This window comes from Anolis sagrei, chromosome 1 (assembly GCF_037176765.1).
Source record: "Anolis sagrei isolate rAnoSag1 chromosome 1, rAnoSag1.mat, whole genome shotgun sequence".
In the NCBI taxonomy this organism is placed as follows: domain Eukaryota; kingdom Metazoa; phylum Chordata; class Lepidosauria; order Squamata; family Dactyloidae; genus Anolis; species Anolis sagrei.
The window spans coordinates 238,745,017-238,772,207 of NC_090021.1; the positions used below are offsets into that span (position 1 = coordinate 238,745,017).

Sequence of the window (27,191 nt, forward strand, 5' to 3'; positions counted from 1 at the left end):
TAATTAAAATATTAGAAATCAGAAACATGGATGAACTGACTCAACTTTAAAAAAAAAAAAGAAATCAGAGAATGTATAAAGAAGAAACAAACTGGAATCCAGTAAAGGATTTCCTAATTCAAAAGAATGTAAAAATGATGACTTAAGTAATTACAGTAGGACAATTACTACTTGGCAAACTGAGAGGAAAGAAGAAGAGACGCACACAGCAGGAGCATTACAAAGACTGGAAAGAAGAATTACTATCAAGATAAAGAAGATCGGAAGTTTAAATTATATCCCATTGTATTAGTGCCCCCTCCCCCCCCCCCATTTCCCCACACTTTCCAAACCACTATCTTTCGATCTACCCCATTCTATATTTTTACCTCACTGTTAATCCCTATAGTTTTGTTTTTTTATTTGTTTTTTTTATTACAATTCAATTTTATTTTATGTATGTTTCAAAATTGAATAAATATCATTTTAAAGAATTATTTTAAAAGATTTTGAAACCAATTCAGGGTTAAGAGTAAATATTTAAAAATCTGAAATCATGTATTTTGACGTAAATTATTTAGAAAAAGAGAAATAAATAGAATGACAGAAATGGGAATAGGTAAAAAATGAAATACCTAGGAGTGATAATATAGAAAAAAATGGCAGAAAAAACTACAAAGAAGCATGAAAAAAGTTACAAAGACATTAAAAAGATGAAAAAATAATGCAAGCATTTCAGGTAAAATTAAAGCAGGTAATATGTTCCTCACCCCAAAACTAATGTGCCTATTTCAAGTTCTACCAATGAATAATCAAAAATTGGAACAAAAATTATAGAAGATTGGACCTTCGGGGGGTGGGGGTGGGGGGGATCTAGATTACCATTTTTTACTACCTACTCCAGGAGGAAATTGGGGGGGGGGGGGGAGAGACACTAAACTTAGAAATGTATTATGAGGAATTTCAAGTTAAATAATTATTAGAAATTAAAAGCAACAAGAAATAAAAATGGATTAGGGCAGAAAATGAAGGTAACAAAGGTGAGGGACAGCATGGGATGTTCACCAGTAATCTAAGGTTAGGAATTAAAAACACATGGACCTAGGAAAACAGCCCTAGAAGTGTGGAAAAGATGGCAACCAAAATGGATGTAAGAAATGGCTATATGGGCACCTCTAGAGAGTCTGTATGAGAAGGAGAGGGACCCCGGATGGTGGAAAGAAATGAGAAGCAAAGGATATGATGAAATCAAAGATATGTATGATCTGAATGGCCAGTTAATCCCTATCAATCAAATAAAAAAGAAGATGGGGGATAAGAACTGGATAAAATTCTTTGGTCTGTATAACAAATTTAACAGGAAAAACATGAAGGAAAAATACAAAAAGAAGGTGAATGGGGAGAAATCTTTACAGGAATGGAAAAATCAAGGGTTAACAGGAGTAATATACGAATTGATGGTAAAGGACAATGACTATATGATAAGAACAGCACAAAATAAATGGCAAAGGGAAGGGCCACTTACTAATCTAATAATATAAAATATAATGAAGGGATGAAGGAAATTGAAATGGATAAAAATAAAGAATTAGAAAGGAAATTTATACTAAAATGATACGGGATTCCAACTCAATTATCATATATGATAAAAAGAGTAAGCCCAATGTGCTGGCATTGCGGAAAGAACAAGGGATGCTACTCACATATCTGGTGGGGATGTCTAAAAGTAACCATATTCTAGGAAATGATAACAAAAACGATGGAAAGAGTATGTAAATATACAAGTAAATTTAGACATGATACTAATGGGAATATTAGGAAACAAGATAATTAATAGAAAGGATCAAGAACTGTTTAAAATTACAGTAGTGTCTCTCTTACCTGACCTTTGCTTATCTGACATTTTGTCTTATCTGATGCCCCCCTTTTCCTCAAGCATTTCCCCTTCAATCAAAGGAGTGCTCCCCAACTCTCCATTCCTAATAATTGAAAAAGGTAAGACAAGGAGGAAGAGGAGAGAGGAAAGGGGAAGACTCTACTGTATTATTTGAGTGGAAAGGTAAAAAAATGGACTTTGGAGAACTGAACCAGTTGCATATATGAACAGGTACATAATTAGGACAAGTGTAATGAAGAAGGATGCACAAGAAGAGAAAATAGAGGAAACGAAAAACAAATGGGAAACATTTATAGAATGGGTAAAATGAATAAAACCAATACAAATATTATAAAGAAAGTAAGAGAGCTGTCCACATGGCTAAAGATAACAATATAGTGTGGTCAGGGAGGTGGGTGATGGGGAGGATAACACAGGGGTTTTATTTTGCTGTATTTTTTATTATCATCTGCTTATAAATTTAGTAGTAAATGTTAATAAGATAAAGGATATGTAAAAAATTAAGTTATAAACAAAAGAAATGAATAACACCTAGGAATGCTGGATACAAAATATCCTACATGTAATTGCACCAAATGAAAATAAGTGTAAATACTAATAATAGGATTTACAAAAGTTTATACAAAAGATTTATGAATATCTGCATCTAATTGAAATAAGAGCAAATAATGTGATGCAAATGTATTAAGAAGCAACAATAATAAAAGAAAAAAAATTTTTTTTAAGGAAGGGATTTTTTTTTACGTCTTCAGGCCCAGGGTTAGAGAGAAATAATATTTCATCTGAAAAGGTGACCCACTATTGAGAGAAATTTGTCACTTAACAGTGGAGAAAACTATGATGAAGAAGAAGACAGATAGAAGCTGTAGCTGCGAGAAACATACACATACATTGAGGACTGGAAGCACACATTTACTGTTTGTGTTAAAACACAAATGGTATCCAAATGGGATTAGGACATTAGGATGCAAAGACTATCCATTTTAACAGTGTTGCGGTTCAGGCTCTAATCATAGTATCTAGCCCTAGCTTATTTTGTAACCCCCTCTTTGGAATCAACAAATGCTTTTATGTAATCAACAAATCACTAAGAGCAATGTTTACTTGCTTTTTACTTTGCTATGCTTTGATGTACCACTGAATTGTGATTCATTTTAAGTATTTTTCCCTCTTTCCAATGTATTTCCTCTCTACTTGAATACAAAGTTTCCCCTCTTTGTTTCTGAATACAAAGGATATGGAAAAACGACGAATGCTAAAAAATGAGCATTTGAATATATTATCTTTGTACCTATATTTGGCAGTTAGCCCCACTTTGTTCAATAATGCTTACTTAATAAATATACACAAATTTACAGCCTAACAGAAGCCTCATTCTTCTCTACTTCATGGGCAGTTCCTTTTCTCTGTTAGCACCACACAAACACATGCTTAGCTCTCCAATATGCAGCCACAATCCTGGTCCATTTCTCTCTTCAGAAAGTCACATAAGGTAACATAATGAGTTGTTTATCCAACATTGCAACACATAATAGCAATGGGTTACTTTTCAAAAACTGCAAAATAATTCTAAACTCTGAGACTTTCTTTTGCTGTAATGGAGACCTTGTTCCACCAAACCTCCTTGCAAGCCATGAAGAACCCCTTTGGTGTTCATCTCTCAGAAGAAAAAGCTAGCCCTGGCAAGAGCTGCTCACCTGCAGTTATGACTTGCTTTTGGATGCCCTGGCCAAAAAACCCCCCCAAAAAGCCCTTTGCCAGTGAGAAGAAGAGTGGCTCCCCACGGCTCTTAAATGTTCCATATGCTACCAATGACTAAGACAAGTACATGTGGGTGGAGGGGCACATAAGACTTTTTGTAGGCTAGTAAAATGGTTGCAGTAGTATTGGACTGAGACAGGAGTTGTGCTTTCTTACTGGTGTTAGTCATGAAATGCCAGCTGTCGGTGGTTTTAGAAATCACTTTCTATACCACCTACTTGCCAGGCCAGTGTAACCACTTTTTTCTGGTTGACCATACGTTTATGCAGACACCCACCCTTGTGTCTCAGCTGTCACAGCTTGGTATTTCAGGGACCATCCTCTCACTTGTTAAATCGAAATTGACATTTCCGCTTTTTCATTTGCTTTTTCAGAACAGATGGTCATGAATAATAAGAGATGTTTTCTTAGATCTGTTGTCAGCCATCATGTATGGGACTCCCTCTTGCACCTATAGAAAAAGAAGAAGAAAAATTAAGCTTTTGTTGAAGAAGATCTTCCTATTGACGTCTGGAAGGACTCGTTCTTTTTTTTAAGGGAGAGGGGGTGGCAGGTTGGATGAAGGATGCATGTTACAGAAGCTCCAACTTAGGAAAAAGAGCTCTAGGTGCATGTGGAGGAAGAATACACCTTAATGTGTGTTCACAAATTAGTTCCTTCAATCTGAGCAATGTCTGCTCCAATCTGCACTCATGGCTACCTCCACCCATCATCTGTCATTGAGAAAAATGTTGAAGACTAATGGCCCAGGGATGGAACCTGAGGCCTCCCACTCAAGGACCCTTCAGCTTGAAGTGCAGCCATTGTTCACACCTTGAACATGGTTTAGGAAGAAAGGACCATAGATTGGTTTTGACACACACACACCGCCCCCAACACACACACGGGTGTCCCCATATCCCTAGTTTACTGAACAATTATTCCTAGCCACTTGTGACCTATTATCCAGAAAACAAGATCCAAGAATTGTAGACTTGATTATGATTGAGTTTGGCAGTGAGAGCACCCTGTAACCCGCCCTGCTAGACACAGATGGCCTTGACAAGCGAGAGGCTTTCTGGAGCCTCCTCTGCCCTATTTGCACCATCACTAGCCTTGTGCATGGTGGGTTTGGGACACAGAGTTCATCGTGATAAGAACTAGACAAAGGAAGGGTGCAGGGCAGAGGATATGGACCATGATGTGAAATGTCCTGATTGTCTTTTAACCAGTTGAGCCTGACAATGATTGAGGGACACCCCAAAAGGGGTAGCACAGCACTATGAAACTATAAAAACAAATGTACTGTCACTACTTGGGGTCCCTTCATTTTGGGAGCACCACTGGAGCTCCAGTTCTCTGTATTTTTATCAACCTCTTTTGGAGTTTTTGAAAATAAAACTTTCTCGCTGGACAGTGTTTCTAACTAATAGGATTTAGGCCAGAATACTCTTTTAAACTAGATGCCTATGGAAGCTCTTTTTAAAAACTTCTGCCCTATATCCTCAGAAAGATATATTGTCAAAATGTGTTAGGGCACTAAATTATACTGGACTTTGATGATTGCCTCTCTTTTTGCTTCATAATCAGGTTCTGTATTAAACAGAGCTATATCTTTCAAAGTCCATTTTTTGCCCGGAAGGAATTATGCTGCCTCCATATGTCTGCTAAAGTGCTTATTTTGCATAAATGTTCCCCATCTGCATACATGCTTTATAGCTCAGGCCTAAATATATTAACTCAGAAATAAGTCCCACTGGCTTTATTTGGATGCACTCGCTAGAAAGTTTGTTTACGTATTGTACAGATTGTACATTTTAAAATACATGAGTTAAATGTATTGGCGAAGGCTTTAATGGCTGGAATCACTCAGTTCTTGTGGGTTTTTTCGGGCTATATGGCCATGTTCTAGAGGCATTTCTCCTGACGTTTCGCCTGCATCTATGGCAGGCATCCTCAGAGGTGAGGTCTGCTGGAATTGGGAAAAAGGGATTTATATATCTGTGGAATGACCAGGGTGAGACAAAGGGCTTTTGTAAGTTGGGCTAGGTGTGAATCTTGTAACTGACCACCTTGATTAGCATACAATGGGCTGACAGTGCCTGGAGCAAACTCTTCTTGAAAGGTGATTAGATGTCCCTGCCTGTTTCTCTCTCTGCTGTTTTTGCTGTTGCAATTTTAGAATTTTTTAATGCTGGTAGCCAGATTTTGTTCATTTTCATGGTTTCTTCCTTTCTGTTGAAATTGTCCACATGCTTGTGGATTTCAAAGGCTTCTCTGTGTAGTCTGACATGGTGGTTGTGAGAGTGGTCCAGCATTTTTGTGTTCTCAAATAAAATGCTGTGTCCAGGTTGGTTCATCAGGTGCTCTGCTATGGCTGATTTCTCTGGTTGAAGTAGTCTGCAGTGCCTTTCATGTTCCTTGATTCGTGTTTGGGCGCTGCGTATGGTGGTCCCTATGTAGACTTGTCCACAGCTCCATGGGGTACGGTAGACTCCTGCAGAGGTGAGAGGATCCCTCTTGTCCTTTGCTGAACGTAGCATTTGTTGGATTTTCTTGGTGAGTTTGTAGATTGTTTGTATGTTGTGTTTCCTCATCAGCTTCCCTATGCGGTCAGTGGTTCCCTTGATGTATGGCAGGAACACTTTTCCTCTGGGTGGATCTTCATCTTGACTCTCGTGGCTTGTTCTTGTCTTGCAGCTCTTCTGGTGTCCGAGGTGGAGTATCCATTGGCCTGAAGAGCCCAGTTGAGGTGGTTCAGTTCATCTTGGAGAAGGTGGGGTTCGCAGATTCTTTTTGCATGGTCTGCCAAGGCTTTAATGGTGCTTCTTTTTTGACTTGGGTGATGGTTGGAGTTTTTATGTAGATATCTATCTGTGTGTGTGGGTTTTCTGTAAACGGTGTGACCCAATTGTTGATCTGGTTTACGGATGACTAGGACATCTAGAAAAGGCAGTCTTCCTTCCTTTTCTTTTTCCATAGTGAACTGGATGTTTGGGTGGATGCTGTTAAGATGGTCCAGGAACCTGTTGAGTTCTTCTTCTCCATGGCTCCAAATGGTGAAGGTGTCATCCACATATCTGAACCATATCGTGGGCTTTTTGGTTGCTGTCTCCAGGGCTCGTTGTTCAAAGTGTTCCATGTAGAAGTTAGCTATGACTGGGCTGAGAGGGCTCCGCATAGCTACTCCAAACGCACCAAACGCAGCGCCCAAACACGAATCAAGGAACATGAAAGGCACTGCAGACTACTCCAACCAGAGAAATCAGCCATAGCAGAGCACCTGATGAACCAACCTGGACACAGCATTTTATTTGAGAACACAAAAATGCTGGACCACTCTCACAACCACCATGTCAGACTACACAGAGAAGCCATTGAAATCCACAAGCATGTGGGCAATTTTAACAGAAAGGAAGAAACCATGAAAATGAACAAAATCTGGCTACCAGCATTAAAAAATTCTAAAATTGCAACAGCAAAAACAGCAGAGAGAGAAACAGGCAGGGACATCTAATCACCTTTCAAGAAGAGTTTGCTCCAGGCACTGTCAGCCCATTGTATGCTAATCAAGGTGGTCAGTTGCAAGATTCACACCTAGCCCAACTTACAAAAGCCCTTTGTCTCACCCTGGTCATTCCACAGATATATAAACCCCTTTTTCCCAATTCCAGCAGACCTCACCTCTGAGGATGCTTGCCATAGATGCAGGCGAAACGTCAGGAGAAATGCCTCTAGAACATGGCCATATAGCCCGAAAAAACATACATGAGTTAAGATTGTGTGGTGGCAGACATACAGAAAGAGCTGAAAGTGCTGAGCAATACAGTGTACACAGATGAGCAGGAGGTAAAATGGAGGAATATGTGACCATGCAAGTAAATAATGTTTCCAATTAAATCAATTGGTGTCTTTGAAATCTAGTGCAGGCACCAGATTCCATGTAATCTTGAAAACTAAGTAGGGTCAGCCTGGTCCATATTTGTATGGGAGACTACCAATGTATACCAAATCTACTTCCAGATATTCCTTACTCCAGAAAATCTCATGAAATTCATGAATCCACCATAAGTCAACAGATGACTTGAGGGCACGTAAACACACTCTCTCACACAGAATCTTTCCAAAACTGAAAACTGAGAGAATTCCACTGTATGACTATTAGCCCTGTGGTGTTTGGGATTTCAACTCCCAAAAGCCACATACAGCTTAGCCAGCTCTCAGGAATTCTGGGAGCTAAGGTACAAAATAGTTGAAGGACCAAATGTTGGCAACCACTGCATCAAGTGCGTAGAAGAACATCAACCTGGACAATTACACTTATGTAATTAACATTGCATCAGTTGGAGTCTTAGTTAAGTCAGCTCTGAATTATGGTGACCTTATCTTAAGGATTTTGTGGTAAGATTAAATCAAACTTGGTTTGTCATGGTTTTCATCTAAGGCTGAGAGAGTACACTCTCCGAGCTCTCTGAGGCAAGTGGGAATTCATGGCTGAGTGGGAATTCAAACCCTGGCTTCCCAGAGTCCTCTGGAAAGCCAAAGAGTTACTTCCTCACTTTGATCATTAACTCTCCAACAATCCTGTTTGATTTTCTCTCACAAACTGAATGGAATGAGTGGTACTACAGTACTACAATATGGTGAGCATCAAGTGGTACTAGGTAAAGGTAAAGGCTTTCCCCTGACATTAAGTCCAATCATGTCTGACTCTGGGGAGTGGTGCTCATCTCCATTTCTAAGCCGAAGAGCCAGTGTTGTCCGTAGACACCTCCAAGGTCAGGTGGGCGGCATGACTGCGTGGAGCGCTGTTACCTTCCTGCTGGAGCAGTACCTATTGTCTACTCACATTTGCATGTTTTTGAACTGCTAGGTTGGCAGAAGCTGGGGATAACAGCGGAAGCTCATCCCATTCCCCGGATTCGAACCTGTGACCTTTCGGTCAACAAGCTCAGCGGTTTAACCCACTGTGCCACAATGGGGGTTCGCAAGTGGTACAATTAGATACTACAGTATCTAAATATACTCCTGTCGATCACATTTTTGACATGGATGGGTTATGAAGCTACTCAGGCCCGTAGCCAGGATTTTGTTTCGGGGGGGGGGGGGGGGTTGAGTTTGGTTCGGGAGGGGCTGAGTCTGAGTGAAAGAGGGTCTACCCTAGCAAACCTTTTGTATCGTTACCCCAATACCCCCATGCATATGGGATATATTGAGCATGGTGATCAGATCATGATATGGATAAACATAAGAGTCAGTAAGGCCTTCTCGCGGACCACCATGAGAATTTCGGGGGGGGGGGCTGAAGCCCCCCAAGCCCCCCCCCCCCCCCCCGGCTACATGCCTGAAGCTACTTGTCGATTTTTGACATGGATCACATTTTTGACATGGATGGGTTATGAAGCTACTTGTCAAAGTGCAATATAGATTCTCTCAGAGCATGAAGGATAGTAAAGTTTTCCTACCTTTATCAATAATCAGTGATTAAAGGGCTGTCCTTTTCCTTCCTTCCTTCCTTCCTTCCTTCCTTCCTTCCTTCCTTCCTTCCTTCCTTTTGTCTGTTTGTAGGAATCGTTCAGTCCTTGATAATCTTTTAGTAACAATACTAAAGATCTGTATACCTAAATTGTTAGCCAGTTATGAAATTGGCTATTTTGTTTGTTTTTTGTCTACGTGTTTATGCTTTGGCTGGTAAAAGGTTCTGGGAAGAACTGTCACCAAATGTGGGGGTGGATTGTGTAGTTCTTTTAGGTTTATTTAATGGCTATAGCCATGTAATATTAATCAGTGAATATTTCAGAGGTTTTTCTTTTGGCATTCTGAATGGAATTAATAGTTTTGTGTATGTTCCTTTTCAAAATATTTAATCAAAATAATTCTCAGGCACTTTCCTGACAACCTTTCTACTGTTTCATGAGTATACTGAAAAGGGAGAAATATTTACACATGATCTTGTTAGAAGGATCAAATTTGTAGCTTCCTTACACTAAAAATCATGGAAATGAGTTGTTGGTATATATAAATAGGTCTGTTCACTGGGAGGTGCTTTCGCTATGAAGTTTGGAGAACAATGTTATGATAGTTCTGTAATTGATAGAAAGGAATTCAGTGGCACCTTTGAGGCTAAGAAAAAAACAATTTCTAGTATCTGATGTAACTGATGGTAGACTGCAAAGGTTACCAGGTAGTGTTTATGGTGCTACTGAACTCTTTGCTTTGGCCTGTTAATGCCAAAGCAAACTAAAATGGACATTTCTTTGACATAATGACCAAAGGGGAAGCTAGATAGCTGTTAAGCAAGATCTATTAAGCCACTGTTGGAATCTCTCTACCAGGCTATTTACTCCATATTCTGAGGGGGGGGGGACGACGACAGGGGACTTTGGTTGAATACGTACTTTCCCAATGCCCCACCCCCAATTCATTGGTGACATAACTTGGTCACATAGGTAACTGATATCACATCTGTCATGTGTTTGCCTTGGCATTTGTACAACTATTGCTTTGCATTTGAACTCTCATGTAAGTGTAAGTCATAACTGGCTATTTTATTCTAATCGGGTCTCCTGTTCCTGGCACAATTCTAAGATTACTTCTGAGAGCAAAGGTTGTTTTTTTTTCATGTCAGGAGCAACTTGAGAAACTGCAAGTTGCTTCTGGAGTGAGAGAATTGGCTGTCTGCAAGGACGTTGCCCAGGGGACTCTCAGATGTTTTGTCATCCTATGGGAGGCTTCTCTCATGTCCCTGCATGAGAAGCTAGAGCTCACCCTGCTACTGGATTCAAACCTCTGACTTCTCAGTCAGCAGTCTTGCTGGCACAAGTGTTTAACCCATTGCATCACCAGGGGCTCCTGAGAGCAAAGTAAGAATGGGTTTATAATACCATTTTGAGTACAAAATTCTGGAATCTGACACAATGATAGCATACTTAACAAATTGTTTACATAAGCAGCCTGCTTATCAGTTGATTATATATATTACAAAAAGACGCCTTGTGGCAGGCTAAAACCTTTTTATTCAAACAGACATTTAAAGGTGAAGGTGTTTAAGATCTAGTCAGCGGATGCCATGGTTTTTAACTTGGAATATGTTTGATGGATTTTAACTCAAGTTTTAATAGTATTTGTGTTTAATTCTGTTTTAATGTTTGTATATTTGTATATTTTAAATTGGATACCAATGATTTTATGTCAAGCTGCTTTGAGTGCCGTTTGGAGAGATAAAGAGGGGTACAAATAAATATAACAACAACAATAATAACAAACCCTTTTAAAAATTCTGATCACATCTCCCTTCTGCTTTTACAAAGCACTTTGAATATAAAAGTGCTACATAAATCACACTGTTCTACCGAATTAAGCTTTAACATGATTTATGTTAGTTAATTACATTTCTTCCTGACTGAATGCCTCCCTCTATCTGTTGATCTAGATTGCATTGTAATTGCATTGATCGTGGTGAATTGGGAAGAGAAATGTAATGGTTGTTTGTTTGGTTTTAAAATCTTGTTAATCTAAACATTGGCAACATTTGTCAGCTTATATAATGTTGTAAGGACACATGGCCATCAGTAGACATATTTGTAATTATTGAGGCTGGGAAAACTCCTGCCATTCTTCTGCATCTCACAAGTGTGACTTCAATATCGAATTGATGCCATGGTTTTAAAATGTAAATCTTTTCTAAAAAAATATGTTTGCATCACCTTGGGAGGGACTTGGCAACTTGACCAGCAATAGGTAGGGAGGTAGGTTAAGGTAAAGGTTTTCTCCTGACATTAAGTCCAGTCGTGTCCGACTCTGAAGGTTGGTGCTCATCTCCATTTCTAAGCTGAAGAGCTGTTGCTGTCCGTAGACACCTCCAAGGTCATGTGGCTGGCACGACTGCTTGGAAGCACCGTTACTTTCCTGCCAGCGTGGTACCTATTGATCTACTCACATTTGCATGTTTTTGAACTGCTAGGTTGGCAGAAGCTGGGGCTAACAGTGGGAGCTCACCCCGTTCCCTAGATTTGAACCAGTGACCTTTTGGTCATCAAGTTCAGCAGCTCAGTGGTTTAACCCACTGCACCACCAGGGACTTCTAGGTAGGGAGGGAGGTAGATAGATTCAACCACTACTAGTCCAGTCAGCCTGGGAAGAACAGAAAGTGAACAAGGCAGAAGGCATTGATAACTTTCTTATAACAAATTGCTAGGCAGCCATTTGCAAGATCTATTCAGTAGCTCTCAGACACCTTTATTCAGTCATTAGTGTAAGGACTGTAAGGTCCTACCTGAAATGATGTCTTCTAGAAAAGTTAACTAATTCCGAATCATTTTGCTTGCCTTCTTCTGCCCCTTCTCCTATACTTTTGAGACTGGACACTTCAGAATGGGACTCTGAATATGCAATACAATTTTCATAGGAGAGTTAAAACGCATGACAATGTGCATGTGTAAATCTGTGTGATAGAAGGAGCACTTTGCATTCAACTCATGGTGCTTTCTTCTTTTTTTCCTTTTTTATGTCAGGAGCAATTTGAGAAACTGCAAGTCACTTCTGGTGTGAGAGAATTGGCTGTCTGCAAGGACGTGTCCCAGGGGATGCATGGATGTTTGATGTTTTACCATCTTCATGGGAGGCTTCTCTCATGTCCCTGCATGAGGAGCTGGAGCTGACAGAGAGAGCTCAACTCATTCTCCCCAGATTCAAACCACTGACCAGGAGTCCTGCCAGCACAAGGGTTTAACCCATTGTGACACCAGGGACTCCAAAACTCATGGTACTTTCTAAAAAGAGTAGACATCACTAGTTGAAGTGTTTCTCAGAAGTATCTTTAGCATTTAAGATGGGCTGGGGAGAAGTTGGAGAGACCACTATCTGCAGGATCTGACTGTGACTTTAGTGGAGGCGGAAAGGTGAAGGTATATTATAGTTGATATACATTATTAGCTGTGTTTCAGAGGAAATATGCAGAGGATGACAGGTTTCTGAATTGCAGACACCTCTCTTGGAAACACCGTTGTTTTACAGAGGCGTGTGAATGGTTTGAAAGACAGTCTGAGATGAAAGATAACAAAGTCCTTGTCTTGGCATATAACATAATCCCTCCCCCCCCACACACACACACACACATACACAATTGTTCATTTTTTAACCAAAGAGTTCTCCCTCAGATATGATCTAAGGCACAGCAAAGCAACATATCCTTCTTATTAAGGGATGTAATAAAAGTGCTGCTCTCTGTAGTCCCACCAGTATTGCAAAAATGTCAGAGAAGGAAAGATTCAAAATATGGATTCGCCTATGTCCCCTTTGGGAGTAGAGATCTTAGAAGGTTGAGATGATAAAAATGACAGAGAGCGCTCTGAGTCAGGCATCCTGCACCAAGCAGGAACTCTGCAGCCAGAACACTCCCAGGAACGGCCTTTGCTTTAAGAACACTAGCAAGGGAGAGCTCACACACCTACCAGTAACTGTTGAACTGGTAAATATTTGCATTTCGTTTTTGTTGTCTAAATGTAGAATCTTGCATTTGTCTCTTTTGAATTCTGATCCTATATTTAAATGTGTTGGCTACCCCTCTCAGCTTTGTGACATCCACAAAGTTCATAGGAATTTTTTCTACTCTAAAAAAATATTGTGTAGTGGTGGCCCTAGGACAGATGCCAGTTGCACTGAAGTTTGAAGTGCAACCATTGATGACAACCCTCTAGACACAGGTTTCTAATTATGGATTAATTTGATTGTATTTTTTATTCCAAAATAAGTAGGATTCTGTAAGTCTCTCTTTCTCCATTAAATGAACTGTACCTATTGTCACAACCTCAGATCTCCTGCTAAATCCAAATTCCTCCAACACACATTCCTCTTGGATTGATATGCCCTGAAACAATGTTTATTAAACTGTAGGTCCTGACCCCAAAGAGAGTCCTCATAACTCCATGTTGGGGTCACAAAAATTGGGCAAAAGTAAAAGATTTCTGAATACCCTGCATTTACACAAATCTGTTAGCAATAACATACAGTGTTTGCAGTGAACTCTGGAAAAAATGCTTCAGCTGTACAATTCACTTTATTTTCAGTAAGTATTTTTGAATATCTATATATGTGTTTGTGTGTGTGTGTGTGTGAATGTATATATGTGTGTGTGTGGAGCCCCCAGTGGCGCAGTTGTTTAAAGCGCTGAGTTGCTAAACTTGCTGATCAAAACGTTGCAGGTTCAAATCCAGGAGCAACGTGGGCTCCTGCTGTCAGCCCCAGCTTCTGCCAACCTAGCAGTTTGAAAACATGCAAATGTGAATAGATCAATAGGTGCCACTCCGGCAGGAAAGTAACGGCGCTTCATGCAGTCATGCCGGCCACACATGACCTTGAAGGTGTCTACTGACGCCAGCTCTTCAGTTTAGAAATGGAGATGAGCACCAACCCCCAGAGTTGCACACGTCTGGACTTAATGTCAGGGGAAAACCTTTACTATATATATATATATATATATATATATATGTCATATAAATATTTATCGGGTGGAAAGGGGTTGTGAGTAGAAAAAGTTTAATAAGCTCTGTCCTGAAGGGCCTCAAGATTCAACCAGATCAGGTTATATTCATGAGTTAAAAAGGTTTTATTTTAGAGTTTAATTTTGCAAGTCAATACTGATACCGATTACATTGCATCAGCCTTCTCCAACCTGGTGACTACCAGATGTTTTGGATTATAATGTCCAACCACCACCCATGGGGATTGCAGTGGAAAGCATTTGGAAGAACTTGCACTAAGGAATGTTGTTCTGTACTATATTATCCAAAGGAATGTGTTACAATGGAAGATGATTGCAGAGTCCTTCAGCACCCTGGACAGCATACTATACAGACTCCTCCTTTGCTTATCTTCTGCTTTTTCGAGTTGGGCTGTTTTTTGGATGAACATGCAAGACAACAAGAACTTGGTAGCCCTCCAAATCTTTCAGGATTGTAGTTAAAACAATTGGATAACATTTGGAGGAGCACATAATTGATTTTGTTGCAACAAGGAATGTAGTCTCCAAGGTGATCTGGCAGATTAATGTGCTCCCCTGACTTTCCAGAGTTGCCACCCTGATCTAGACAAATTCAAGATGGAGAGAACTGCTTCAGAGTAATTCATATATAACAGGAAGTGTGTCCAGGCCAGCCCATTCCTCATAATTTTCCATCAGCAGGGAGGCAATTTTTATTTTTATTCATTTTCTTTGACAACGGTCAGTTATTTTATCACTTGGGTGCTGTAAATGTTAATGGCATCAATTTTTCATTTTTTTTAAATTTAAAAATATTAAAATTTTAACTATGCCTTTAATTTGCTTTTAATATTTACACAGGGCATAAAAACAGGATATACTTCCAAAAAAAAAAAGAAAAGATAATCTGGCAGACCAGTCTGAAATGGAATGGCTTAAAATACAGCAATTTTTGGCTAGAATAATTGCAAGAGTCTTGTCTGGTTACAAACACCCATGCTTTACCCTGATTGGATTGTCCTGGATACAGATTAGTTATTCAGGAGAAGAGATTTGTCCCATACTCTGTGAAACCAAGGCTAAACCCTGTTATCTATATCCAACATGGGCTAAGTAATAAACTAGATATTATTTAGGCAAAAATTATGGCAGAGAAGCAATGTTAAAAATACATATTTATGGAAGCAAATGAGGATGCAGATGCATAAACAAAATGGATGAGATTTGGATACTGCTTCAGGTTGTTGTGATTTGAAATATTTAGCCTCATCATGTCAGTTGGTGACTTTCCCTGTGCTCATTTCTTTCTGTATTTGTTGGGAAACTTGTTGACAGAACTAAGATCAATGGATTTCTGGGCAAGAAGCCCAAGGGTAACTTCAACTGCTTGGCTGTCAGCCTATCCATTATAAGTATATATATTTATTTAGGCTTATGCACATTTCATCAATTGCAGAGTGCTGAGGGGACTGTGGTCCTCCCTGAATATGCTTGCTGTCATAATTCTGATTCCCTATATTTTGGAAAATGAGGTTTGCTAGCAAGGCGTGCTCTTTCATGTTGGAGATATTTCAGAATGTTGCATTAGAAGGATCAGATTTCTCACTGAGGTTTAACAGCACAGAAAGTCAGAACTTGGAGTTCAAGCATTTCATGAAGTCTTAGCTGCCTCTAGTACAGGAAATAAATGGATGGAAATAACTGAATGAAACCACTGTTTCAATATGTCAAAACTCATGAAATAGAACCAAATAATTACTCAAAAATACAACAGGATTGTTTCTGTTACATCTTTGAGAAAATTAAATAAAAACGCAACTAAATGAAGGATCAGTAGCATTGTGATCAATGGGATGAGATTGTGACTACTGATTACCAAAGCTATTTGTGATATCAGCAAATCTGATGGAAAGGGGGGCAGAGTGGTGACTGCTTGTAAATGCAGCACGTGCAGAAAGCAAGTCTGCCATCAAGGGTCTCAACGTATATGAAAAAGAAACAATAAAGATCATGCATAAAGACAACTTTTTTTGTTCAGAAATGGAAAATTCTGTCAGAAGAAAGAGGAATTTTTTTTCAATAGGGCATTCCAAGCCCTACTCCAACAAAATATTGAATGCAGTTCCATTTTGAGTTTTCATGACAGTGATGACAAATCCATTCCTCTGCCGATGGCTATTACAGAACCTTCTCTCCAACTTTCAACCCTTTCAAAGACAGGTAAAAACCAGCCCCACAGATGAAGCACCGAGTAGGTAGGAGGGTCTACAGTGTGTGTGTGTGTGAATCACTCTTCATAGCTTGTGACATCTTCCTATTTTGCCAGCTGATTGTCAGCACCAGATTTGCTACTGTGTACACTCAAGTTGTTTCTGGTCTATGATGACACGATCACATGATCTTCTTGGCAAGATTTGTTCACAGGGGTTTGCCTTGCCTTCATTTGAGGCTGAGTGAGTTTGACTTGCCCAAGTGTGTTTTCATGGCTGAGCAGACTCGAACCCTGACATCTAGAGAAACAGTCCAAAGCTCAAACTATTACGGATTCTGCCCCTTATCACCTGCTTCTGTCCTGTATAAATAGGAGTAGGCACCTGTTGTGAATTTGAGATAACAGCACTGCTTCCTAGGGGATATTAGGAGCCAAATTCATTGCCCCAACTGGTAAACTATTTCTTTAAAAGTGCCTCCTCACATGCTATATTCTCCACAAGCAACTTTAGGTGAGATGGCTTTCTAAAAGAGAACCTATCAACTTCTGGTTCCTTTCCTGCTTCAGGAAAAGTCACATTTGGACCTAAAATGGCCCTGCAACCCCAGGTAAAACTGATCCCATGTTGCCTTTCGACACCGAAGGAAAATTGATTCCAAGTCCCCACAGAACTGGTTTAAAAGTATTTGATAGTTTGGGGGAGGGTTGTCAAAGACAATCAGGATTCATCCTGCAATATAGAAATTGCAGAAAGTCATTAAGAAAGACTATTCTGAGCCATTATGTGTTAGATGATTTTGTGCTCTTTCATATTAAACATACACAGTTCCAGCACTTGAGGTGATGTTCATACTGCAGCCTCCTCCAGCTTGGTGTTTTTTGATGTGTCTGAATATAAATCTCATACCTTCAAGCAGTGTAGCTGTTAACCATGCCTCAGGAAAGGCTTCATCATCTGCTTCATGCGCCCGCTTTACCTGTTTATTACATGAAACCCCTTCTAACAACCTTATGTCAGAAGATGAACTCTAAGAAAGGGTGAATCTTTATGAGTATAGAGGTGAGGGGGGGGGGGGGGGGGATGAGACTTTTTAAGCCTGAGTGTCTGAAACCAAACTATTTATGTTCTGGACAGTTCCATTGCAGAATTCTGATAAAGGATGAATTGTTTGAAAGACGCTTTATAACATCTAAGCAGGCATTAGGATTTAAAGATTTCTAATCACTTACTTGTAATCAAAACAATGCTATTGTGCTTATACTATTGGCCAGCCAGATTTTTATCCAGACTTACTTACAGGAAGATTACCAGCAATGACAACTTCATCAAGTCAGCTGGGGCCTACTGCCATTCTAGGTCTTCTCTCAGAACTATCTTCTTTGCAGCCACTTCACTAGACCCTATAACTGACTGATAGTAGCTTTACAAATGGGTACTTGGGTACTCTTATATTGGTTTATACCCTCCCCCAGGCCCGTAGCCAGGATTTCATTTCGGGGGGGGGGGGCTGAATTTTTTTCAGGGGTTCGGGGGGGGGGCTGAGTTTTGGGGGGCTGAGTCTGAGTGAAAGAAGGTCTAGCCTAGCAAACCTTTTGTATCATTACCCCAATACCCCCATGCATATGTGATATATTGAGTATGGTGATCAGATCATGATATGAATAAACATAACAGTTTAAATAATGCACCAGTAAGGCCTTTTCGCGAACCACCATGAGAATTTGGGGGGGGGGGCTGAAGCCCCTCAAGCCCCCCCCCCGCTACATGCCTGCCCTCCCCCCCCACACACACACCTTCTACCCTTCACTATTATTTTTATATATGTTATATTTTAATAAAAATATTTTTAAAAAACAAATGGGTACTTGCAACTTCTTGCTTTTCTCATCTCTCTGATTCCCACGGCTCTAGTGCTTTATTTTAATTGTACTAATATTACAATCATCATCCCAGTTCTTAGTTTGCGTTTTTAGCAAAAATGCATACTTTTAGTCTATAAGGTATGGCTGTGAGCAGAGAAAGTTGTCTCCTTAAAAACTTGTATTTATTTTACACATATATACTCAAAACCTTTTCCCTCCAAGATGCAAGTTTCCAAGTCTGAGGGGGGAAATGCTTCTTGTGCATTCTTCATTTCTGGATTTAAGGAGGGCTTCTCCATTACTCCCACTCTTTTGTAAGGATAGTATAATCTTCCACTGACAATGATTACTATATGTCCATACCATGTCAACTGTACAGTTCATTGCTCAATACACTTAACTACCTTTGTCTTGTTAGACTATCTGCCATACACCCACTCATTGTACATCCATTGCCTTGCCAATAAAGAAAATTGCTCCAAGCAAAAGCTGCCCACCTTCTGTCTTTACTGACAGTGCTTTATACATTTGACATGACTAGTTCCAATACATTTTACAGAACAAGGTGCAACTGCAGGTGCAAGGTTTAAACATAGCAATCTGAGCCTTTTGGTGGCGTTGTATGTGTTTTTTTCTGGCTTTGGCTCTTTGAAAACTAGAAAGGTCAGATGCCTGGTTTTAAGCACTAAAATAATCAGTGAAAGAGATCAAGAGATTTAGGGTTATTTCCTTTGGAACCTGACAATGTAACTTCAAAGAAGATGCCTGAGGGACCAGGTGGCTAGGAACATGCAACTCCCCTCATTTCTCTTTCTTTTTGCTTTTCCTCTGGCTAGTCAATTCATTTAGTTTTTTGTCCAGGCGCCTCTGGAGGTGAGCTCGCTTGGCAGGATCCAAGGACCTGTCTTTCAATCCGCTCCCTGGATACAGAACACCTTCCTTGCTGATTCTCTGCCGGGCATGTGCTTTGGCCTTCTCTCCACACCCATGAATCTGTAAAAAAGAATCCCAATATGTCAGTCCTGAGATGTCCTGCCACAAAACAAATAATTGGTGCTGGTAGGATGCCTACTGATACAAACTGGACATTCATCTGAGTTGATAAAAACAAGACATAAAAAAGTATGAAAGCCATTCACTTCCACCCCTCACAAGAACCTAAAGAGAAACTGAATCATCCTCTCAGATGGCTCACAATCCCTAAAAATGAAAGAATAACCTCCATTCCATCCTCTGAACACCTTCATTGCCCAAGCTGACAAATATCAATGTTGTTGCCTAACCAACATTATTTGAAGAGCGATCAAAATACAAATGCTGGGGGATAGGACAGGAATTCAGGGACCCCAAAGGGTGCAGATGGGCTGCCCTGGGCCTCCCACATGGCATGGGTTGCACTTTGCTGACTAATGACAGACAAAGTGATCAGAAAGCAAATTATAAAGAAACACATCTATGGATATGTAGGAAGCAATATAAATGCTGCCCATGTGATTAATTCTAGATGGCATAATAATAGACAGGACATTTCTGAAAGAATCTTGGGGGAAATTATTTTCAAAAGAATGAAAAACAGCCTCACTAGGGGTCTGCCATATTATCTGGGTCAAAGTGAACTCATAATATATCAGAATCAGAAGGTAAAGAGGGATGCAATATCTCTGCTTTTTGGGATTTGTGGAGGAAAAACTAACACTCGTGTGAGTACAATGTTTTCATAATTACATTTGAAAGAAATTACATCTGGGGAGAAAAAGAAGAACCTTAATAAAATAGAAAAGGAAGCTTAACTAATGACTGAAAATGGCTTTTGTGGGAGTCTGTTTCATTAGAGATAAGTGATGATGTGCATGCAGGCAGAGTTTTAGGTATGAAAGATTTATTACGATGGGACAGCACTACAGTTATTGCTTATATTATGAGACAGAAGACTTATTTTAACATGTTTAATATTTAGATTTTCTCCAAAGCCAAAAAGAAAAGGACTAGGCACTCTCAGACAAAGTAAATAGAGAGTGATTTGCAGATAAGTAAAAAAATGAAGTTGCCAGTGACAAGACAGGACCAATTCCAGATTTCCATCTAAACTTTGTTTGCGTTTTTAAATACATTACAACTGTACTCTCAATTTGCTTCTGACACAATAAATAAATATCTAAAATTTCCAACATTTCACCAGTTTTCATAATTGGTCTACATTTTGACAGAGGAGAGATTAAAACTGAGCTTTACTTGAATCATCCCATGACAGTCTGATAATAACTGAAGTTACTTAATTCCATATCCCTCAAATCAGATCTATTTAAAATCCTAGAATAAGTAGTCCAACAGGTGCCAAGGATAAGTTTATTGACTCAAACCATGTAAATCCAAATATATCTTGAGCAATCTGCCCTTCACCAGAGGGATCTATGACAATTATTTTAAATGACTAGATATAAAATGGTTACCCTTGGGAGAAATGCTTTTGATTGCATATTGCAAATGGACAAAATGTTCTTTTCCACATCAGATCCATTTAAGGTTCAGCAGTGATCTGTCAACACAACCAGATTCTCTTATGTGCATGTGTCTGCAGTACTGTGAATGAGAACAACTATTTTGGCATTTGCCCTTACACCTTTTGTAGCCTCTTCAACCATGGAGAGGAAAAGCAGTGTCTCTATTCCTGTTTAGTTTGGTTCACAATATTCACCCACATGATCATGACCCTAGATCTCACCCTTTGGGTATGATAGAGCTGTGAATTGTCTTTTAGTTTCACTGATATCACATGTCCTCCTTTGTGCAACTTTCAGGCACTTTAATCCTCTGTGAACAAAGAGTTTTAAATTCAAATTTCTGACTACCAAAATTATGGAAACGTCTTCACCATATGTTATTCAGACAAATCAGATTGCATTTGATTTCTTCATGCGCCAACACATTCAGAGTTTTCTTGTTTCAAACTTGACTCATGCACGTTTCACCGCACAAACTTAATGCCACCACTACTTTACTCATTTTACCATGTGGCACACCTCACAAAAATATTAACATATATTCCTATATTTACTTTTGTTTTATCATTTAAAAAGATCAGCAGACAGAATGCTGCTAAATCCATATTCCCTTTCCCTCCTTCATATTGGATGCTACAAATCACAATATTTGTAGTGGCTAGTTGCAATACTTTACCCAATGATTGAAAGCATATATGATTGACCAACACAAATAACAAGACATTGAAAAATATTCCTTATTGCTGATCAGTATTACTATTATTTGCATGGAGGTGTTTTGCACATCATGTTGGTAAAGCAAGCAGGGAGACATGACAGGGTGAATCAGGTAATGTGAGTCATTCCCATGTTATGTCTCAGGATTGCCCCTGGGCATGTGCAGAGAAAAGCTAACACCCCACCACTTCTTTGCTAGAACTGCAATAATGAGTAGATAATTGTATAATTGGTAGATTCCTCAGAGAACTCACTAGAAGCACACAACCTCTGAGGATGCCTGTCATAGATGCAGGTGAAACACCAGGAGAGAATGCTTCTGGAACATAGCTATACAGCCTGAAAAACTTACAACTCAGTAGAAGCTGCTGTGCTTATGGCTATCCTCTACATCAGTCTGATGGCAACGATTAGTACGAAAGGTTCTGCACAACCTCCCGTAATTAAATCCAACCTTGGTGCATAATGTAGTTGAAACAGCTCCATATGCCTCTGTCAATATGATGTCAGAGTGGAGGAAACAATGAAGATGACAGCATGGCCCATATGCTTGAAAGGAGCACATGATGTACATAGTGCAATTTGAAACTGCTTTATACTAATTGACTGTCTAGCTCAGTGCAATCTCCTCTCATTAAGCCAAGCCCCTTAGTTTCTGGAAATCATAAAGTTTCTTGCCATTTGAGGAACTTTAATAATGAATATGAGATGTTCTACTTGTGCTTTCACATAAAGCAAAAGCCCTGTCCATGCCAGTGGCATCAAATTTCCATATATGAACATATATATGGAAAAGCGTCCTACAAGCCTTTGAGCAGGCAGTAAAGTGAAAGAAAGAAGTGATCTGAGGTGAAGAGGAAATGACTCAGAGACTTGGTGGGAGGGAAAGGACGCTGCAGAATTACATTAATTCAGCAGTGACACATTATTAAACACAGATCCCTTGCTCTACAATGTTAAGTACCTTTTAATGGCCAAGACTGTTATTTCCTGTCAAGGACACAAAGTCTCTCAATCCTATTCATTTTCAAAGTAACACAAACACACACACACAAAAACCAAGCAAGAGAACAACAGAGATAGGGCACTGGTTTATATTTTTGCTAAAGGCCAGGAAAGGAGGAATTAATGATATACATTTGTTTGAGAAGAAATAAAATTTCTTCCATTACAATCTAGGGAAAAGGTGAAGGGAGATTTATCAAGCACAATGAAGCTCATAAAAATGATCGTAAACCCAGAAGAAGTATCGGGGGGGGGGGGGGCATAGAAAAGGGTTCATATGTTTCCCAACATCTATGATGAGAAAAATCCCACTACCGAATGAGCCCCATCACCCCTGCCGCCCATACTTTAGCATCATTAGAATATAAAACTGGAGACAAACAACTGAGTCCCTGGTGCAATTTATATGTGCACATACTATTAAATTACTCTGTTATCCCATGATGTTCTAAATGTATATATACATTTTCAGGGCTATATACATTCTTAAATCAAACTGAACATGAGTCAGATGGATGGATTTGTGCATGTTGAACTGGTCTTGTGAATGACTCTTCCTACTAGGATCATAAGTTTCTTTGCAAAATCAATTCTGTTAAATGATTCAGCATAAGATACCTTCTCACTACATATGAAAGGAAGTTGAGCCTTAAAGCCCTGTGGTCAAGAGACTTGGGAGACAGAGGTGATGTTTGGTATGTCTGAACTATGATAGGACAAAAGATACCTCTGGGATGTGATGGCTGAGACAATAGCGTTTATTGCAATGCAGACACAGCTGTCCCAGAGTTGCTACACTTGCTTTGCACTTGGAGAAACCACATGTATTGTCAGCTTTCACTGCAGCAGAAATCATAGCATCAAAATCTTCCTCAGCTGCACTTTCTGTTCTGGTTTTAACGACAGGCTTTCCTATAATAGAAAGAAAAAAATAATAATTTTGTCAAAAAGTAACAGAGGAGAGAATCTAATGCAATCTTTTATTATGTGTACAAGAGCTATGGATGAAACAGTTCCCAAGTAGTTTGAGAAGTCCCCAAAATGGGAAGAATTTGATTGCAATGTCAGATGTATGCAGAGCCTGATAGGGGTCTGACCTCATGTGTGCATGCATGAGAATAGATTATTATTTAAGTCATGAACAGCAAGCAGTATCACTCAAAATAACAGACATGGCAAGATCACTCTACCCTGAAGCTCTGTGTGAGATAAACTGAACAAAGACTGGAATACAAGATATGAAAAAGAGTTGCAAAGATGAAGTGTGTGGGAGCACTTGATTGGCAGGAATGCTGGTGGCTGGGGTTTAAATATATTAACACAATCCAGGATGTTGCTTTATGCATAGTGCCATCTAGCCAGAACTGGCAGTAGTTCCACATAGTCTCCCAAGGAGGTCCTTCCCACAAGGGGCTTCCAAGATACCAATGATCCTAAAACTCCAGTCCTCCAGGTGTTTGACTTTCAGAAGTGCCTGTTAACTTGGCCAGTGACCAAGGATTCTTGGAGTGGAAGATCAGAGTTTGGGAAATACTGGTCAATTCACACAAAACAAGCCTCCCTTTTTGAACTTTTTGTATGCACAGTGAACTCAATGAATGGATAAAGAGGGGGAAGAGGGTAACACTAACAATAATAACAACAACAATAATTTATTTATTGTTGTTTATATTTATTTATTTATTTATATTCTGCCCTATTTCCCCGGGGGGACTCAGGGCAGATTCCAAACATAAAAGGCAAACATTCAATGCCTGAACATAATAACAATATACCCATAATAACAAAAATTAACAACCCAACATATAAAAACAAATTATAACTTAACAGCTAAAATTAAATTAGAAGCACAACCTATTATATTGTTATTAAGTTACAGGTTACTTGTCCTTGCGCTTTATATATCTGGGAGTATGCAAATTCTCTCAAAGGCATGGGAGAGGAAAAAAGGTAGTTTCTGTTCATTTTCAAAGTTACCACCAAGAGAAATATATGCATATGTGAGGATGTATATTTTTCAGTTATCCATTGGAGACTCTTTTGTGGAGACACTTTGGTGCTGACAAATGCTTCTTCACTAATATATTGTCTTCACCCAAACAAGTCATTTCGGCCAATGTGGAAGCTTCACAGCTGTTTATATAGTGATTCAGATGACCTCCTACCTTTGGGCCAGTTGCCAGTTTTGCATGTTTTTCACAATACATTATAACCAAGATCTCCACTCCAAAGAGTAAGTCAAACTGACCCTTGGGTCAATCTGTTTTTTTTATAATAGCAGATATTGCATCTTTCCATACTCTGGGCCTGTGTGTATGTGGGTGGGTGGGTGTATGTAGTATGTCCAAAAGCCAAATGTGCTAATCTAACATCTTCAAGGAAAACAACTAGATGAAGAAAGGTGCTCTGACTCAAAAGAAGTTGACTTGGGCTAGATTTTTGGTAATTTTCAAAAGTGTTTCAGGAACCAAAGCATCTGCAACAACAACAACACTGCAGAAGCAACTGTATGTTTTCATATCAGTTCCCGGACTTGTAGTTGAATAGTAACAACAACAACAATAGGAATATATAATTAACATTAAAATACATACAAAGCTTTTGAAATAAATTATTCAAAGGATGCTCAAGGGGTATGTTTCCCAGAGTGTTTCTATGAAAGTTGGGATAACTAGCAAACTAATCAAGACTTAAAGACCAATAGAAAAGTATAATTGCTCTAACTTTTCAAAAATGCACGAGAGAGAGAGAGAGAAGCTGAAAGAATGAAAAATGATACAAAACTAATACTAATTGCTAAAGAGGGCATATCTCATACCTACAGCTTCACTTTTGTGTTTCTTCCCAGGTTCTTGCAGGTTTACATTCCGTTGGTGACTTTGTTTTGCTCTTTCCTCTCTCCTGGCCTTCTCCCTTTGCATCCTTTCTATGTGCAATGTTTTCAGATCTACTTCTCCAGTGCCAATTCTGCTAACTTTTTCCTTGTGGTGGTCAGAAATTTCCCTTGGAGAGCTGGGTGTCTTAGAGGATAACTCTTGTTCGCAGACCTTCACATCTCTCAGAGATACATGTGTAGCAGTGGTTTTAGGCAAAGTGGGATTTGTGGCAGTAGTTTTCTTATGAATGCTAATGTATCTCTCTTTTCCTTCACCCAAACTTAAATGTTGTAACCCATATTCCTCTGCCAATTGGTGGATAAGCAGCCTGTCGTGAGCATTTAATGATGGAGGAAACTCCAGCTGGGACTCAGTACTGTCCAGAAATTCCAGTATCTTTGCTTTATGTTTACACAAATGCTCCTTTACTTCAGGACCTGCAGTTGTGATCCTGGCTGTGTTTGACACCGAACCCTCTGTTGGGTTCTGCTCAGGTTGATTGGCAGGTCTTCTTTGTGGTTTCTTCCCATCAGCTTTTGGGGCTACTGCTTTGTTGCATTTATGCCTCTGTCCTTGGCCACTAAGACTCTGAGAGTTTTTGGGAGCATAGTTTTCTGGCACAATGTCATCCAGATATTCAAAGGCTGTGCGTACTTCCCCATGTTCATTCATGTAATCCACCAGCCTTTTAAGAAAACTGTGGTTTCCAGTGGTCCGAGAATCACAGATCACAGCTATGTGGCGCCGGGCACGGGTTACTGCAACATTTATTCTCCGGTCTTCAGCAAGAAATCCCACTTCACCTGTGTGTCATAAAAACAATCACATTGACCTCAGATATCAACCTGTGTGAAATGATGACAAAAGTGGCTTACTAGCAGATATCAAAGAAGTACAAACAACCACAACACATTAATATACAGTGGACCCTCTGGATCTGCAAGAATGCCAAAAGAAGTAGATGATTGAGAATGTATACATGGTACTGCCACTGTATTCATAGGTTTGAAGCTACAGCTGTGTACAAATTTGCAGTTATAGTTGATTGATCAACATACAGCACATAATATAGAATGGAAGTTTGAAGTCATATTGGTCTATTTTTTTGGGGCTGATTTGATTTTTGTATTTTTACTGTATGGAAAAATAAGAGGAAAACAGAGTATCAAATATGGAATTTCTTGCCAAACACTAACAAGGAAGCATTTGATTTCTGCAGTGTAAGTTTCCTCACATTTTCTGAAATATCTAAAAAAGAACCCATATAAATTTCAATGATACATGGATGTGCTTTATTTTGTCAAAATGTGAGTGATCAGACAACTGATTGACAACTCTACATATTTTATGTGACTATGGAGTTGTTCCAATGTGCTTCATAGCCAGTTTCAGAAGGAGGGAAAGCTTAATTCCATTTTATGTTTCAATAAGGAAACAGAGCTCATTAAAAGGCAAAATAAAGAAAACAGATTTCTGGAGTTGGATATAAATTTGTAAGCCGCAGATGCTCATTCTTAGTTCTCATCCTTGTGATCTGGAGTGCCAGAAGTGGAACAACAGAGATATCCCTATGGGTAGTCTAAGGTCATTCACTAAGCCCAACGAAAGTTCACAACTGAAATGGAACTGGATGGGAGATATGAGTTCATACTGAATAGTTCCAGGAAAAATTGGTAAGGGAAATCTCAAGTAATTACATCCTTCTTCTATCTAGTTATTGGCAGAAATTTAATTTCGTAAAGACTAGAAATATAGGTAGTATATGCTATTTTTAAAAGAAGGCAATTAACTAACATGTGTGTATGAGTAAATGGTTATAAAATGGCAAGTGCATATGAGATTTTTCCAGAAGCTATTTCTAATCTCCAGTTACTTTCTTAAGAATCTATAATAACAGATAGCAAATGCCAGGATGAGTCAG

General features: G+C 39.3%; 1 protein-coding gene across 3 annotated transcripts in view; it reads right to left on the bottom strand.

Annotated features, from left to right (window-relative positions):
• Positions 1-18,661: 18,661 nt before the first annotated feature.
• The window catches only part of IGHMBP2 (immunoglobulin mu DNA binding protein 2), a 77,565-nt gene continuing 69,035 nt past the window's right edge, over positions 18,662-27,191 (bottom strand). For 2 of the 3 annotated variants that reach the window (XM_060770000.2, XM_060770016.2), the window contains 3 exons: positions 25,213-26,073; positions 23,122-23,306; positions 18,662-19,164 (listed from right to left, as the gene is read on the bottom strand). In XM_060770000.2, the coding sequence (XP_060625983.2) occupies positions 18,973-19,164; positions 23,122-23,306; positions 25,213-26,073 (1,238 nt within the window). In that variant the 3' untranslated portion in view covers positions 18,662-18,972. The remainder of the gene's footprint in view (positions 19,165-23,121; positions 23,307-25,212; positions 26,074-27,191) is intronic. The other variant, XR_010908919.1, reaches the window with a different exon arrangement.